The 14,735-nt window shown below is 33.9% G+C and overlaps 1 protein-coding gene across 2 annotated transcripts in view; it reads right to left on the bottom strand.

Moving 5' to 3' along the window:
- LOC145241368 (testis-expressed protein 47-like) overlaps nucleotides 1–14,735 on the bottom strand; it is a 381,126-nt gene that overhangs the window by 211,123 nt on the left and 155,268 nt on the right. For both annotated transcript variants that reach the window (XM_080104242.1, XM_080104243.1), the window contains exon 7: nucleotides 10,166–10,267. In XM_080104242.1, the coding sequence (XP_079960368.1) occupies nucleotides 10,166–10,267 (102 nt within the window). The remainder of the gene's footprint in view (nucleotides 1–10,165; nucleotides 10,268–14,735) is intronic.

Raw genomic sequence — 14,735 nt, 5'->3', positions numbered from 1 at the left:
TTTAATGATTTGGAATTCATTCCATTTGCGCTTTTTTCCAAGGAACTCTGCCTTTTGGATCATTTTGGACCATTTGGAATTTACCCATTGGATTGGAAACTTTAAATTCGACCGTTTTGGATTTTACCATGCTTCGATTTTTTACCCTTCACCGGACTATCCATTCATGCGAAATCTTTTTATCATTTTTCTTTTACCTCCTATTCCCCTTACCTCACCCTTTTTTTTCAACCAAGTAAGATCTGTGACTTACTTGTAGTTTCATTAAATACTTTTATATGCAAAATCCGATCCTGCATTTTGCTAATTCCTGCCCTCTGATGAGAAGGAGAGTATTTCTTTGAAACTCCGCGGATTAAGGACTATCCACTTATCTTGTGCTTCCTTTTTTAAAATTAAATATGTCTTTAACTCTTTTTCAAGATGTCTTTTAACATGTTTTATTAATCATTTGTTCATATATATATATATATATATATATTAATTCCTTTAAGTTTGGGTTTTTGTGTTTTGATATTTATATTAAAAACACTTTTACTATTTATTTAAAAAGAAAATACAACCTAGTTATATATGGGTCGTGGAATTGCATTCACCAACAAAAAATCTAGCATGTTGTCATATTCCTTTAAGCATTCATTATAATTAATTTATTGTTTTCGAATTTCTTCTGAGATGCTAACTATTACGTGTAATTATATTCATGCAGATATTCTACATGATTTATACTTGCATAATATTTATGTAAAAGGTTATAGTAACCACAAAACTCTTTCTATATATATTTATGTATGCGTATATAAATATATATATATATATATATATATATATATATATATATATTTATATATATATTTGTAAAAAAAATTTACCTACTAAACTCCTCTGTCAGTTTTTGGTCTACAGACATGAAACGTCATATATAGATTATCCGAACCCATGCGAAACTTTGTATTTGTGTTTTAGCCTGGGAACATCGGTGCAAAAGTGTGTAAATTTTTTTTAAAAAATGGAATTTGCCAGGTGGAGGTCGAATGACGGCATTACGAATATGCATGCATTACGTAATAGCTATTGGTTCATGTTTTAATTTTTTGCTTTGCAGTAAACATGTCTTTTTAGGAAAAAGTAAATCGTAAGCTAAACATTTTGGTTTTGATTCTCAGTGGTGATGCACGAGTCATTTTTCTTATTAACTGTTTAAATCATTACTATATATTGGGTCCAATATAATATAATAAATACGAAATCTACATTAATAATATTTAAGCATATTTTACGACCTGGCAATGCTGGGCGGCTTGCTGATATATATACCGCCTTTGAACTTAGCTTTCTGTGTATGTGTGTATGTGTGTGTACATTTCTCTACCAAACTACTCTGTCAATTTTCAGTCTACAAACTCGAGATTTGACATAATGGGTATTCAGATTAGGTGAATTTTTTTAATCGGTTTTCGGCCAGAAATTTGGCTGTCAAGGTGTCAAAGTTTAACGATTTGACCTTTAAAAACTCTATCGATTTGATCTTTGAAAACTCCTCCGCCAATTTTGGGTCTAAACACTTGAAATTTTAGATGTAAGTTACTTGGACATGGATCAAACTTTTTTATTTGATTGGAGCTCAAAACAATAAATGATAAGGTGTCAAAATTGGGATCAAAGTTTTAAAAAAAAATTGGCCTCTGTGGTCTTTACCAAATTACTCAGCTAATTTTTAGTCTAAACATTTGAAATGCTACATAAAGTGATTTCAGACATTTTTTATCCTTTTCTTGCCGACAATTTGGCTGCCAAGGGGTCAAAGTTCAAAAGATTTGACCTTTGGGGTCTCTAGCAAACGATTCAACCAATTTTAAGTCTAAATATTTTAAATTTATACATAAAGGTATGCAGGAAGTTTTTAATAAGTTTTTGGGCGTAAATTTGGCTGTTAAGATTTCAAAGTTTAAAGACTTGACCTTTGTAAACTCTACCAAAGGCCTCCGCCAATTTTGGGTCCAAACACTTGAAATTTTAGATGTAGGTTACCAGGACATTAGTTAAATCTTTTAATATATATATATATATATATATATATATATATATATATATATATATGCACATAAAATTATGAACAGTAAAAAGGGCCCGAACAAAGCCAGGCTAGACTGCTAGTGTATATATATATATATATATATATATATATATATATATATATATATATATATATATATATATTTATATATATATATATACAGGGTGAACAGAAAGTCCTTGCACCATTTTTAGTTTTAAAATTTAATATTCTTAAAATCACTTTTTCTCTTTTCGAATAAAGTAAGTATTTAGTCTAACTATTGATCTAATTATTTTTAACAAAAATATTAAAATAATTTTGTTTAAACTTTCAGAAAAATGAGCAAACGAGAGGTCATAATTCAGCTTCATTGCGCGGGAAGGACAAACTCAGAGATTATTAAGCTCTTGAAAGTGGCTAAATCCACCGTGTACCATGTTGTGAACAGATTTAAAGAACTTGGTACATCTGAAGACCGTCCTAGGAGTGGAAGACCTCGCACTGCTCGAAGGTGATAAAAGCTGTCTGAGAGAGGGTAAGGAGGAACCCGAAGAGATCTGCAAGACAAATGGCTAAAGACATGAATGTGAGCGTGACCTCGATGAGAACCATCGTAAACAACGATCTCCAGTTGTCCCCCTACAAGATGAGAAAGAGACAGTACCTCACACCTGCCCAAAAGCACAAGAGACTTGAAAGAGCAAAGCTTCTTCTTGGAGAACTGAAGGCTGGCACGGCAGAGCGAGAGATCGTTTTTTCTGATGAAAAACTCTTCACAATTGAAGCGACTGTTAACAATCAGAACGACAGAGGTTACGCAAAATCTTCAGCAGATATTGATGACTCCATGAGAATAGTTTTCCGCCGAAAAAAGCCCTCTTCCCTCAGGGTGTGGGCTGCAGTCTCCAAATCTTGAAAGTCGCCTCTGATTTTCGTGGAGCAGGGGGTTAAGATCAACACAGATCGCTACATTAACGATATTTTGGTTCCAGCATTTGAAGAGATGTAGAAACACTTCAAAGATCAGCCTTTCACCTTCCAACAAGATGGATCACCATCCCACACCTCCAGAAAAAACTCAGGACTGGTGCCAACGTCATTTTCCAAGATTCTGGAGTAAGGAGATGTGACCTCCTGCATCGCCTGATTTGAATCCCATGTATTTTTCGGTGTGGTCTTTGTTGGAGGCAAAGGTCTGTTCTGTTGCTCATCCAAGTGTTGATGCTTTGAAGACATCTCTTCTGAGTGAATGGGCTAAAATACCTCAGGAAACGCTGCGTGCCTCGGTTGGTAACTTCAGACAGAGAATTGAACGTCTAATCGAAAGGAAGGGACATCACATTGAAAATAAATAATTTCAATTTATTCTTGGTTTCCTAACTTATAATTTTCATTCATGTTTAATTTATATTTTTGTAATTTTCTATTAATAAACCACTTTTGAATTGGTCCAAGGACTTTCTGTTCACCCTGTATATATATATATATATATATATATATATATATATATATATATATATATATATATATATATATATATATATATATATATATATAAAGCTGTGTGTGGTCACGAATAGGCTCCTATATGGTTGACTATTTTAAAATACTCATTACATATAATGATAGAGGATGTATCGAGGATCAGGAATGGGTATGTTTGATCTGGCAGAATGGTGGTTCATTAAAATTGTGGGGTCTGCGTTCGCGTCTGGCCTACAAAGTATGGAAATAAAAAGTGAAAAAAACACGTTTACAAGTGTTTTTGATATAGATGTACTTTGATAAGAATGTTTCAACTTAAATAGGGATGGTATATTAAAATTGTGGGGTCTGCGTTCGCGCCTGTACTCCATGGAAATATGGTACAAACTTTAACAAAGACTTTTCATATCTATTTGCGTAAGTATACTTTGATAATTATGTTTCAGTTTGAAGAAATATGGTACAATAAAATTAATAGGTGTTCGTTCGCGCCTAACCTCCATATAATGTAAATATGTCACAAAGTTTAACAAGGTTTTTTAAAAGGGGTGAGGGTTCACAATAACACCTTAACTTTACTCTTAATTTACGGTAGCTTTTATTTATTTTTTTGAGTTGAATCATATTGTGTCGAATAAATTCACCTCATAAATTTACGTTCTTATTAAAGTGGAAGCCAACAAAAAAAAGTCGGAACTTTAGACAATTCTCGACACAAGTTTTACATAACTCTGTTTTTTTCCTTCTCTACTTTCACGTGGCACTCTTTCGAGAATAGATAAATAGATAAATAGTAAAAAATAAGAACGTTACTTGTTATTGTGTCAAAAGAAGGAAAAAATCATGCTCACGTGTCTTTTTAAAAACATTTACATAACCTTTTTATTTTTATTTATATATCTGTTTAAGCATTTTTTGTCAGTGTACTAGAAGGACTTCAGTTGATTAAAACTCTTTCTGCGTGTTCTTTACATTGCAATAGTACAACCTTGAATCCGACGGCGCAATACTACACCGTTCAATACTGTACAACTGAAACGAAGCTGTTCTGCTTGAAAAGGGCGCCATTTTCTTCTTATTCATATTTATATCGATTCTTTACTTTAAAAAACTAAAGTAATTACGTGTTTACTTTTTTAATATCCCATTTTGCTGTCTCGGGTTATTTTACTAAAGTAAGTAAAGCTTCATTATTTTTCAAAACTGTTTTTGTTTCTTTGTTTTTCGATATTTCGTCGATATTATTTAGTAAGAGTGTTTAGCAGATAAGCCAACAAACGACTACCCGAAAAAATAAATATACAAGAAATAAATGTTACCATAGTCAATAAAAGTTCAGTTCATGTTTTTTGTTTGTTTTGAAATAGTTTTTAATTCTCTTTACTTGAAATAATTTCAGCGAACTGAAATTAAAACGAAATTTGAGGCGATAACTACTTAAATGAATTTTTATATAAACTACACATACCATAATCGAATATTTCTCAAGCACAAAATAACGGAAAACATTAAAATATGCTTATAAATATTCCTTACGTTGATGAAACTCTCTTAAATTGTTAATACAGAATGCTCAGGTACCCCTCCTTCAAATTGAAAACGGGGCTCTCCATTTCAAAGATCCATTTTGATTTTTTGTTTGAAACCGGTTCGTGAATTAAAAAAAATATTTTTTACAAACTACTTAAAAATCCAAACCAATGAACTTTTCTACCATAAAAGTAACTTTTATTGACTATGGTAACATTTATTTCTTGTATATTTATATTATTATATATATAACATTTTCTCTTTGTAAGTAAACATCATTTTGTTGATCACTCTTAGCTACGAATGGAAACAAAGTTGATATAAAAAATATATATTTTCGCGAAAATTATCTTTACTTTCATCATATTTTGCTTAGGGTAAAATTTTTGAGTATCAAAACCTATCTCTTTACAACCCCCTTCTTTTCATAACCTATCATACTTTGATCAATCACAGTCCATTTTCTGTAGGCTGAACGACGGGAACTTCTGCTAGTATATATATATATATATATATATATATATATATATATATATATATATATATATATAGTGATCATCGTTATTTGCATCATCGATAAGTAGTAAGCTTATACATTCAACAGCAAGAATAGGTTTAAACTCTCCAAATTCATTCTAGAATTGTTCGTAAGGCGTAACGGATAAAGCACTAGAAAAATCTGTATGTGTACGTACTCGTGACGGAAAGGAAATATCGTCCACCAAATATAATTTAAATTGACAAAGTAGTTTTATTTTTAAATAAGAAAATCAAATTTCATGGCTAAACTAAAAACGACAATCTCGTGGCGCCATTTTTAAAACGATCTGAATCAAAAAGACTCAAGGGAAATAACTAGAAATCGATATTTTATAAATTCATCTTTATCTTGGGGATTAGGGGGTTATTGGGAAAAACTCAAATTGGCTTCAAAATGATTTTCTTTATAAAAATAAGGTTACTGGATTAATTTACGTGTACGATATTTTCCGCCACGGGTACGTACATCATACAGATTTTTCTTTTTAGTTTTTCATATTTGAATCATCGTGAGCAGAAGTTAAGCCATCTTTTTCAATTTATTAATGGCGCTTCACAACGAGGATCATCGTGGATTGAGCTGGCTTTACAAGCGTCTCTCTATTGCTTTTATTTGTGGAAGTATACATAGCCTGCTCTCAGCCTGTCAGACCAACAGAATATTCGACGAAACTTATCGATATTTCGAATACAGGCTTGTTTTTTTTTTAATTTGGTGGTTAAAAAAAGATTTTTATGTACATTTAAATTGAAATCAAATATTCATATTTGCCAAAAGTTGAATTATGTATTCAAGAAACCTTTCCAACCACCGATTGCAGTGGACGATAGCAATTTACTCCGGAGTTCAAAAAACTATTCGTCCTAATATTCATAGCCAACACAAATTAAAACAAATGCATAAAAGATACAGTAATACTTTGAGATACGAATATAATTTGTTCAATGACCGCCAACGTATATTGAGAAAATCGTATCTGAAAATAATTCTTCCCATTTTAACTAAAAGAAACGGAATAATTTACCCAAAAAAGCTCAAATTATGCTCAAATGACATTCAACAATCATTAAAGAAAGATAAATGCAACAATAATGATACAGAAATTAATATATAATAATAAATGTGAATGAAAACAATAAAAAAAATAGAGTCGTATTCACCGTTTATGCGATTGTTAGCGTACAGGATTCATGTAATGAGGAGGGAGGGAGGCAGGGAGCGAATCAATGCTACCACGCGCACACGCGCACGCACACACACACGATATGGTAAATAAAAAAGGGCAAGATTATACACAATTAAAAACGTTGAATGATCTTACTAAATGCTTAATACTTAAGTCTTATGTAACAGAGAGGAAGACTAAAAAATCTATCTATATATCTATAAAAGTGAAATTGTCTCTCTCTCTCTGTGTATGTGTGTGTACATTTCCCTACTAAACTACTCTGTTTATATTCAGTCTAAAGACTCGAAATTTAACATAAGGGGTATCGAGATTTGGAAAAATCTTTTTCATTGGTTTTCGGACAGAAATTTGGCTGTCAAGGCGTCAAATTTTAACGATTTGACCTTTGAAAACTCTACCAAACTCCTTCGTCAATTTAAGGTCTAAACACTTGAAATTATCAATGTAGGCTACTTGGAAATGGACCAAACTTTTTTATTTGATTGGAGCCCAAAACAATAAATGTTAAGGTGTCAAAATTGGGATCAAAGTTTAAAAAAGATTTACCTCTGCGGTCTCTACCAAATTACTCAGCTAAGTTTTGGTCTAAACATTTGAAATTTTACATAAAATGTATTCGGACATAGGGCAAGATTTTTAATCGTTTTTTTTGGGGGGGGGCGAAATTTTGGCTGCCAATGGGTCAAAGTTCAAAAGATTTGGCCTTTGCGGTCTCTAGCAAACTAATCAGCCAATTTAAATTCTAAACATTCGAAATTTATACATAAAGGGTATTCAGCCAAGTTTTAGGGTGAAAATTTGGCTGCCAAGATGTCAAAGTTTAAAGAGTTGACCTTTGCAGACTCTATCAAAGTCCTCCACTAATTTTGGGTCTAAACACTTGAAATTTTAGATGTAGGTTATTCTTAATTCATAAATCCTGACCTTGGGATGTAAATAGTTCTTTGTTTTCGTGACAATTATAATTCCGGTCATTTTCATGGGACACATGAATGTAGATCAAAATCCATCTGGAATGTGCGTGTGCACACCTTTGCTTCCAAATGTGCATCGTTACGTCTCCATATCCAACAAATACACCCGACGGACCGACAAGCAGCAAAATCCCGCCCCATCACTGTAGCGGTACCCAGATTCCGAAAAACTTTCTACTCTAATATCTGCTTTCTTCCAGACTCTTGTCCTTGGAATCCCCTCTTTGCTAGAAATTAAAATGTAATGTGAACGAGTATCTCGCTGCAAAATTTCTAACGATGCAATCTCCAACCACGCCTCTCTTTGTTGCTTTAATTTTTGAACGTTCATTATCTCCGATTTTCATAAACGACTATCCTGATTAAATTGTGTTTGAGATTGGTATTTTTGGTCATGAGACCACGCTCTAGCGTGATCCTACTCTTTAACGTGCTCTTTCTCCTTTTTATAGCCTTTCTTTACCGGCGTCGTCGTTTGGAATTCATTTGCATACGCGCGTCCGTGCTCTGTTACATATATAAAATTGAGGAAAACACGCTTCGAATGATCCCGTGTTCAAGCCTGGATGTACCTCTCGATTTTATTTTAACTTTGTCTTATTAATGAATTCAATTTATGATAAAATGGTACCATTTTAAATCGCCGAAAATTATTTCTTTGTTTGTATATTTTAAAACTAAACATTAATTAGAAGTGAGGTTTGTTACCTTGTGCATCTATGAATACATTCAATAACGACGTGCATGTTGAATAGTGGGGTTTATCTTTTTCTGTATATTCGTGTACGTGTAAATGCGTATATATATATATATATATATATATATATACGTCGTATCATTTAGTTGATCGTCTAGTGTGTATATTTTAATATTTATGCAACAGTTCTAACAGGAAACGATTGACGTGGACGTATCAAACCAGTTGTAGACAACCAGTTCTTTTTAACAGATGTAAATAACACAATACATACCTGAATTATTTATGAACATTTATTTTCATGATCCGACCGGCATCTTCAGAGATTATACGTTTTTACATCTTGGCTGAGTGAAATGACGCCGCTCCCTGCGCCATGGAGAGACCAACTCCCCTCTTGAGTCGTCTTGATGAATTTATCGTGTTTTATGTCATTCATTAGTAGAGCTATGACAACAGCATATTCTTTTTTGTTTGTTTTTATTCTCAGGTATATATCCATTGATATCTTATATGTTTTTTATGTAGTGTGATGTGGTTCTTGATTGATTAAGTGTGTCTAACTGTGTTAGATATATACTCGAGAGTCAAAACAATGAAAAGAATATACTGTTGTCATAGTGCTATTCACTACAGAGTTTTTTTTTTACAGTTTTTTAACTTTGAAAAATACATTAAAAATGTTTGGAAATAATTTTTAGTCCTTCATTGGAAAATTATTTTGTCAGTAAGTCATTTAATCTCTTGCAATCGCTGAATCAATTTGCTTTTTTCCAACTCACAATAATCCTGAGTTTTTAGAGATCATGAGTTGTTTACCATGAAACACTTTTTCTGGGATTCAAAAGCAAAACAGTATATTAAATCATGGCTCCCCAGCAGTGTTTATCAAACACCACCTCCCTTAAGCAAAAGAACGAAAAATGTTCCTGATAATAGATACAGTTTAATTTTTCTTCAGATTAATTAGACTTACTATTCGTGTTACCAAAAATAAAATTTCCTTACCTGTGTCATTCGTCATTTTCTCGGAAAAAGAAATTATTATTTCCAAATCGACTGTATTTATATGGTTAGACTGAATTCACTATACGTACTTATCACTGTCCTTCATTTGTTATTAATATTTATATATATATATATATATATATATATATATATATATATATATATATATATATATATATATATTATATTTTTATATATTTATATTTATTTACTTGTGATCTCTTTATATTCGTTAGTTTATTTAAAAATAGATAAAAGACACTTTTTAGATATTATAAATTACAATAGAAAAATGTGAGCATGAAAAGTAGTATGGTTAAGCTTAAACATGGAAAAGAAAAGGACAAGATATTCTAGTAAAAAATATAATAAATTTATAACTTAAAACATTGCAGCATTAAGAATTGATTATATAATGTTAAAAAAAAAAATTTTTTTAATTCTTAATGCTGCAATGTTAATGTGTATAGATAAATCCTGTCCTGATCAAAAATGTTCAGCATTTCGAGATATGACGTGAATATATGAGGTAAATAAAATGTTGCAAATTACTAATTTAAAAATTCATTTTTCATAAACAAGGAATACAAGATAGGATGAATTATTTCCTTATTTTATGGAGTTTCAAAGATTTGGCTTTTATCTGCAGAAAAAATATCGATAATAAATAAAAGTGGATTACCTGATTCGAACGTCACATCAAACGGATGATCATGCAGGTCTACAAAATGTGCCATACTCATGAGAGTCTTATTATTTTCTTGTAGGAAGTAATTCAAAACAGCTACAAAGAAAAAAAGGGAGATTCATTATTAAGGGGTATCCATTCAATTTTTTATGGAAATAACTCCAGACAAGGTGTGAAGCCAATTAATATAAAGAGTGAACAAGAACAAAAAGATGATTATCACAAAGACAGAAGATTCCTAATGATCTTAGTCTCGAAAAGGCCAGGGTTTAAGGTGAAAGGGGAAACAGTCAGCAGAAGAGAGTTCCACGAAACTGTGATTCTTAGAAAGAAGTTACAGAACTAGGAAACTGTATTACAACTGGGTATCAAAATAAGGAAATGATGGAGACTACTAAACCAACGAGTCAAATGAGCTGGAACAAAAGCAGCATGAAATATATCAGATAATTCTGACGAGCACATGCTATCAAAGTATTTATAGAAAAGACTGGGACTAGTAACGTCATGTGTGTGAAAGAGAGGTTGCAATTCAAGTGGGGCAATTAAATTGCAGATATGTTTAATCAACCTCATCGATCAATGCTTTCGTCCAATCTCGAAAGACAATGGATATCCTCTATAAATGTAGCTGTGTGTGTAATTATGAAGCAAGGGTTGTGCAGTTTCCATCCACACCTCTCCTGAATCGACAATGCTTGAGTCCAGTGTCAGTGTGTTAGACAGCTGGAAACAACGTCGAGATAAACGAACACATACAGCACCTGGAATTTCCAAATGGTCACACGTATTAGTACTGACTAGGCTTATAATATAACCCTCACTCCTCTTCCGTCCGAGGGCCGGGCCGCATCCGTCGCTATCCTGGTTCACTGGAGCATACTTGTGATGTACTTCTGGCCGTGTTCATCGCTTCCAGCCCACAGGACCATAGATGCAACCTAGCAGGGCTACATTCTTATTTGTCTAGTGGTGGACCCCTCAAGGGTAACCAGACTCTCACTGGTCACTGGAAAATATCTTTCTGCTTCTCAGGGCATGCGAAATGTGCATGACCCTAAATCCGTGTGGCAACATTGTCGATTTCGGTCGGCACTCTGGCTTCGTGCTGGATCCAGTCTATCTCCTTCATCATCTGGCGTCAGGGGATATCTGAAACAAACTACATCTTCATGCCAGCTGGCAATCGAGAACAAGGAAAAGCTCTGGGGCATTTTTATATAACGAAACAAAATAATTATTCATAAATCGGTTTACACTTGTTTAGTCGAGTTCTTTGATTCAAGTTTCATGATGCAGGTTGTATACTTAAGTCCCACTAATCAATTTCCCAGCTAAGAATAAGAGCTTTTCAACTTAGCTCTTATGAGCCCCCCCAGGCGGGGTGAGAGCGATGTGGACGCCTCGATGCCAGTCAGTAAAAAGGACTCTGGACCCTATTCTAAAAAAGACCATCGTTTTTATCAAATCAGAATTCCTCCCTCCACCTTTTTGAAGTTATTCTTCTCTTTTCCATTCTCTTATTCTTTTTCTTCTCTCGTGAACTCATCATTTTATTCTTTTCATTTTCTCTTTCTTTTCTCTCTTCTTCGTCTGTCATGACCATATCTATCCCTAGGTTCAATTTATTTATTTATCTGTCCAACTAACTTATCACTTGGCCCGATAGCCTGGCAGTTAAATACAACAGGTGGACCCAACGACAACACCCCACAGACACCAAAGCAGACCTTTTGAACCCAAGTCATTGTACCTGTCTCACTCAATTAGTAGCCAAAATTCATTTTTTTTTTTTTACCAAATCCAACTAGAAAAACAATCTCTTGTTCCACGAATCATATTATCAGATCTTATATTTTCTTTTCTCATTGAAATATTTACTCTTTTCTGGTGGACAGGAATCTCATAAACATCTGTTTTTCCTCTCCCATCTTCTCTTCCTCTATCTGAAAAGCAAGATCATCTGGTATCGCCAGGGATCTCGTCATATCCGCCCCTTCCTTCCACTTGTCAATTAGTCATAATTGGCATATATGCGACCTGCACCAGAAGCCTGACCCGAAACTAGTAATTCTACGATCAAAGTCAATAAAAAGCAACTGACAAAAATTTGTCCATTCAGCATGAAAAAATGTTCTGGTCCAATGGTTCTGGTTGTACTGCTGTATATATTATAATGTAGTATGTATGCGTGCATAAATACTTGTACGTAGTTCATAGTTCTTATCATCAGAGAAAAATGAAACTCACTAATAACTAAACATGCACCATGCAATTGTAAGCTGCCACAGCTCACGAGTCATGGATTTTTATATTCGCCTACACATGCATTTTTCAATTGATAAACTCCCTTTTTTTCACTTTACTAGTCCTTTTAAGGTGACTGCAACTACGTACATGCAAAACAGTTTCTCTTCTTTATTTTCAGTCCTTCTGTATAACTGTAACTCATCAAACCATGTATATGCAAACATGGGGTTTCTTTCATTTTTTTTTTCTTATTTACTTTCAGTTTATCTTCACGACTTAATCTATGTGCATGCAAAACAGTTTTTTCTTTTTTCATTTTTTTTTTTTTTCATTTTCGGTCCTTCTCTATGACTTAACCCAGGTGCATGCAACCGTGGAAAGATAACCATGCTCAGTTCACTATCAAAGGAGGGCTCATACACCCTTTAAACTACTTGCTCATTTTCTCTTTCTCACAAATCATAAACAATCAGAAAAATATTTGCGCTTTTGCTATTTGTTTTTTTTTTTTTCATTCTTTTTCTTTTTTTAATAATGGCTTAGGGACTGAGTTTGGGGTCCCTGCTTGTAACCTTGGGTTTTGTCGATGGTTGCAGCCCATGCACGCTATCCAGGTTTTGGTAGAGGGCACTCATTGGTATCCCCACTCCGTTCAGGTGTGCTGTTGTTGTCAGTTGTCAGTGGTTTGTGGTTACCTGATTTCTTCCTACATTTAAAACTGGAGAATTCTTTCAGTATTGACTCCCCTTCAAATCACTATCTTCAAAAAAATCTCACTTAATTCTCACATGATTATCTGAAGCCAAGAAAATGAAAACGAGGTAAATGTGGTATTCTGGTGACTGAAATAACTCTAACCAAACGTGGCACAGTCAAGTCACATTTACGCCTCTATTTATTTATTTCTACTTGCTCAATGGCAATCCACTCATCTGCTATACAAAAATTCAAATTTACCATCAATACTGTCGGTTTTAAATCTGAGCGACATGTTGGGCACATAAACATTATTAGCTCTACTCCAGTACAGTGCTTGATTACAAAAATATCTAAAAACCTTCAGTGCCATAATTTGTCCCAGCAGCGCCATTCTAGCCAGGGACCAAGGGTAACAACTGTTCCAACACTACACTCAACATATTCAATCCCCGTCCTGTGAAGGAGAAATCCTTCTTGACTGAAGCATTTTTAATTTTTTCCAAACAGAATAATATCAGCACCGTTAGTTTCTCTAAGACATTCTACTTGACAGTTTAAATGCTTCAAAACTATTTACCATGCGATTGATTTCATTTTTTTTTTAATGTAAATTCCCAGGCTAAATGATTTTTTCTTTGACATCCTAAATGTTTTCATGCAACTTCCAACCAATTTACCACCTCACACCCTGTGAAAACTCTGACCAAATAATTTTCTATTCAACAGTTTAAATGCCTTAACATCACTTCCAACAATATTTTATTCACATTTCATTAAAACTCTATCTATCTGAAAAGCAAGATCATATGGTATCGCCAGGGATCTCGTCATAGGCTCAACATTGCTTAACTTCAGTGATCTAACAGGAACCGGTGTGTCCACGAAATTATGCCGTATCACGCTATCAATAACCTTCAAATAAGACAGAGATTCACTAGCACGTTCTGGGAATGGTTCTAATTTTGCAGATTTGGATCATGATGACCTGCACTCAGTGTGTCTATGTTAAAGTTTATACTAGCTGACTTAATCACTATTGACATGGGATCTTTAATATGTGACATTAGTATGTTTGGGGAGAATCCAGCCGCTAGTTATTTTGTCACCTGAAATGATTCACAACCAATTTTTCCCGAGGAGGAAATCCTTAAACTGGTCCAAACTTTCAAATACCTGGGCTCTATTATCACCACAATATGCCAAGGTGAAGAGGATATTGGCAATCGTATCAACAATGCTCGTGTCGCCTTCTCCTGCCTTCACACTCTACTCTGTTTCAGAAATTAAATTGGACTCGGTACAAAAATTCGAATATACCAAGCTCTTGTCTGAACCATCCTCCTTGATGGATGCGAAACCTGGCCAGTACAAGTTTGTGACTTGCGCAGACTGGAAACTTTTTACCACCAATGTCTACGCCGCATCCTTCGGGTTCGCTGGCATCAATTCGTCCCAAATGCCACCATCCATTCGTGCTGCTGGATACTATCCCTCAAACAGACCCTCATTTTGAGACGTCTCCAATGGTTTGGTCACACTCTACGCCAGCATCCAGATGACTTCAACAGTGCCACAATTAACCCAGCCCCATTCCAGGGTTGGGAAAAACAACGAT

This window comes from Euprymna scolopes, chromosome 20 (genome assembly GCF_053919585.1).
Source record: "Euprymna scolopes isolate OS-2025 chromosome 20, ASM5391958v1, whole genome shotgun sequence".
NCBI classification, from domain to species: Eukaryota; Metazoa; Mollusca; class Cephalopoda; order Sepiida; family Sepiolidae; genus Euprymna; species Euprymna scolopes.
This window is presented reverse-complemented; position numbering and strand designations above follow the sequence as displayed.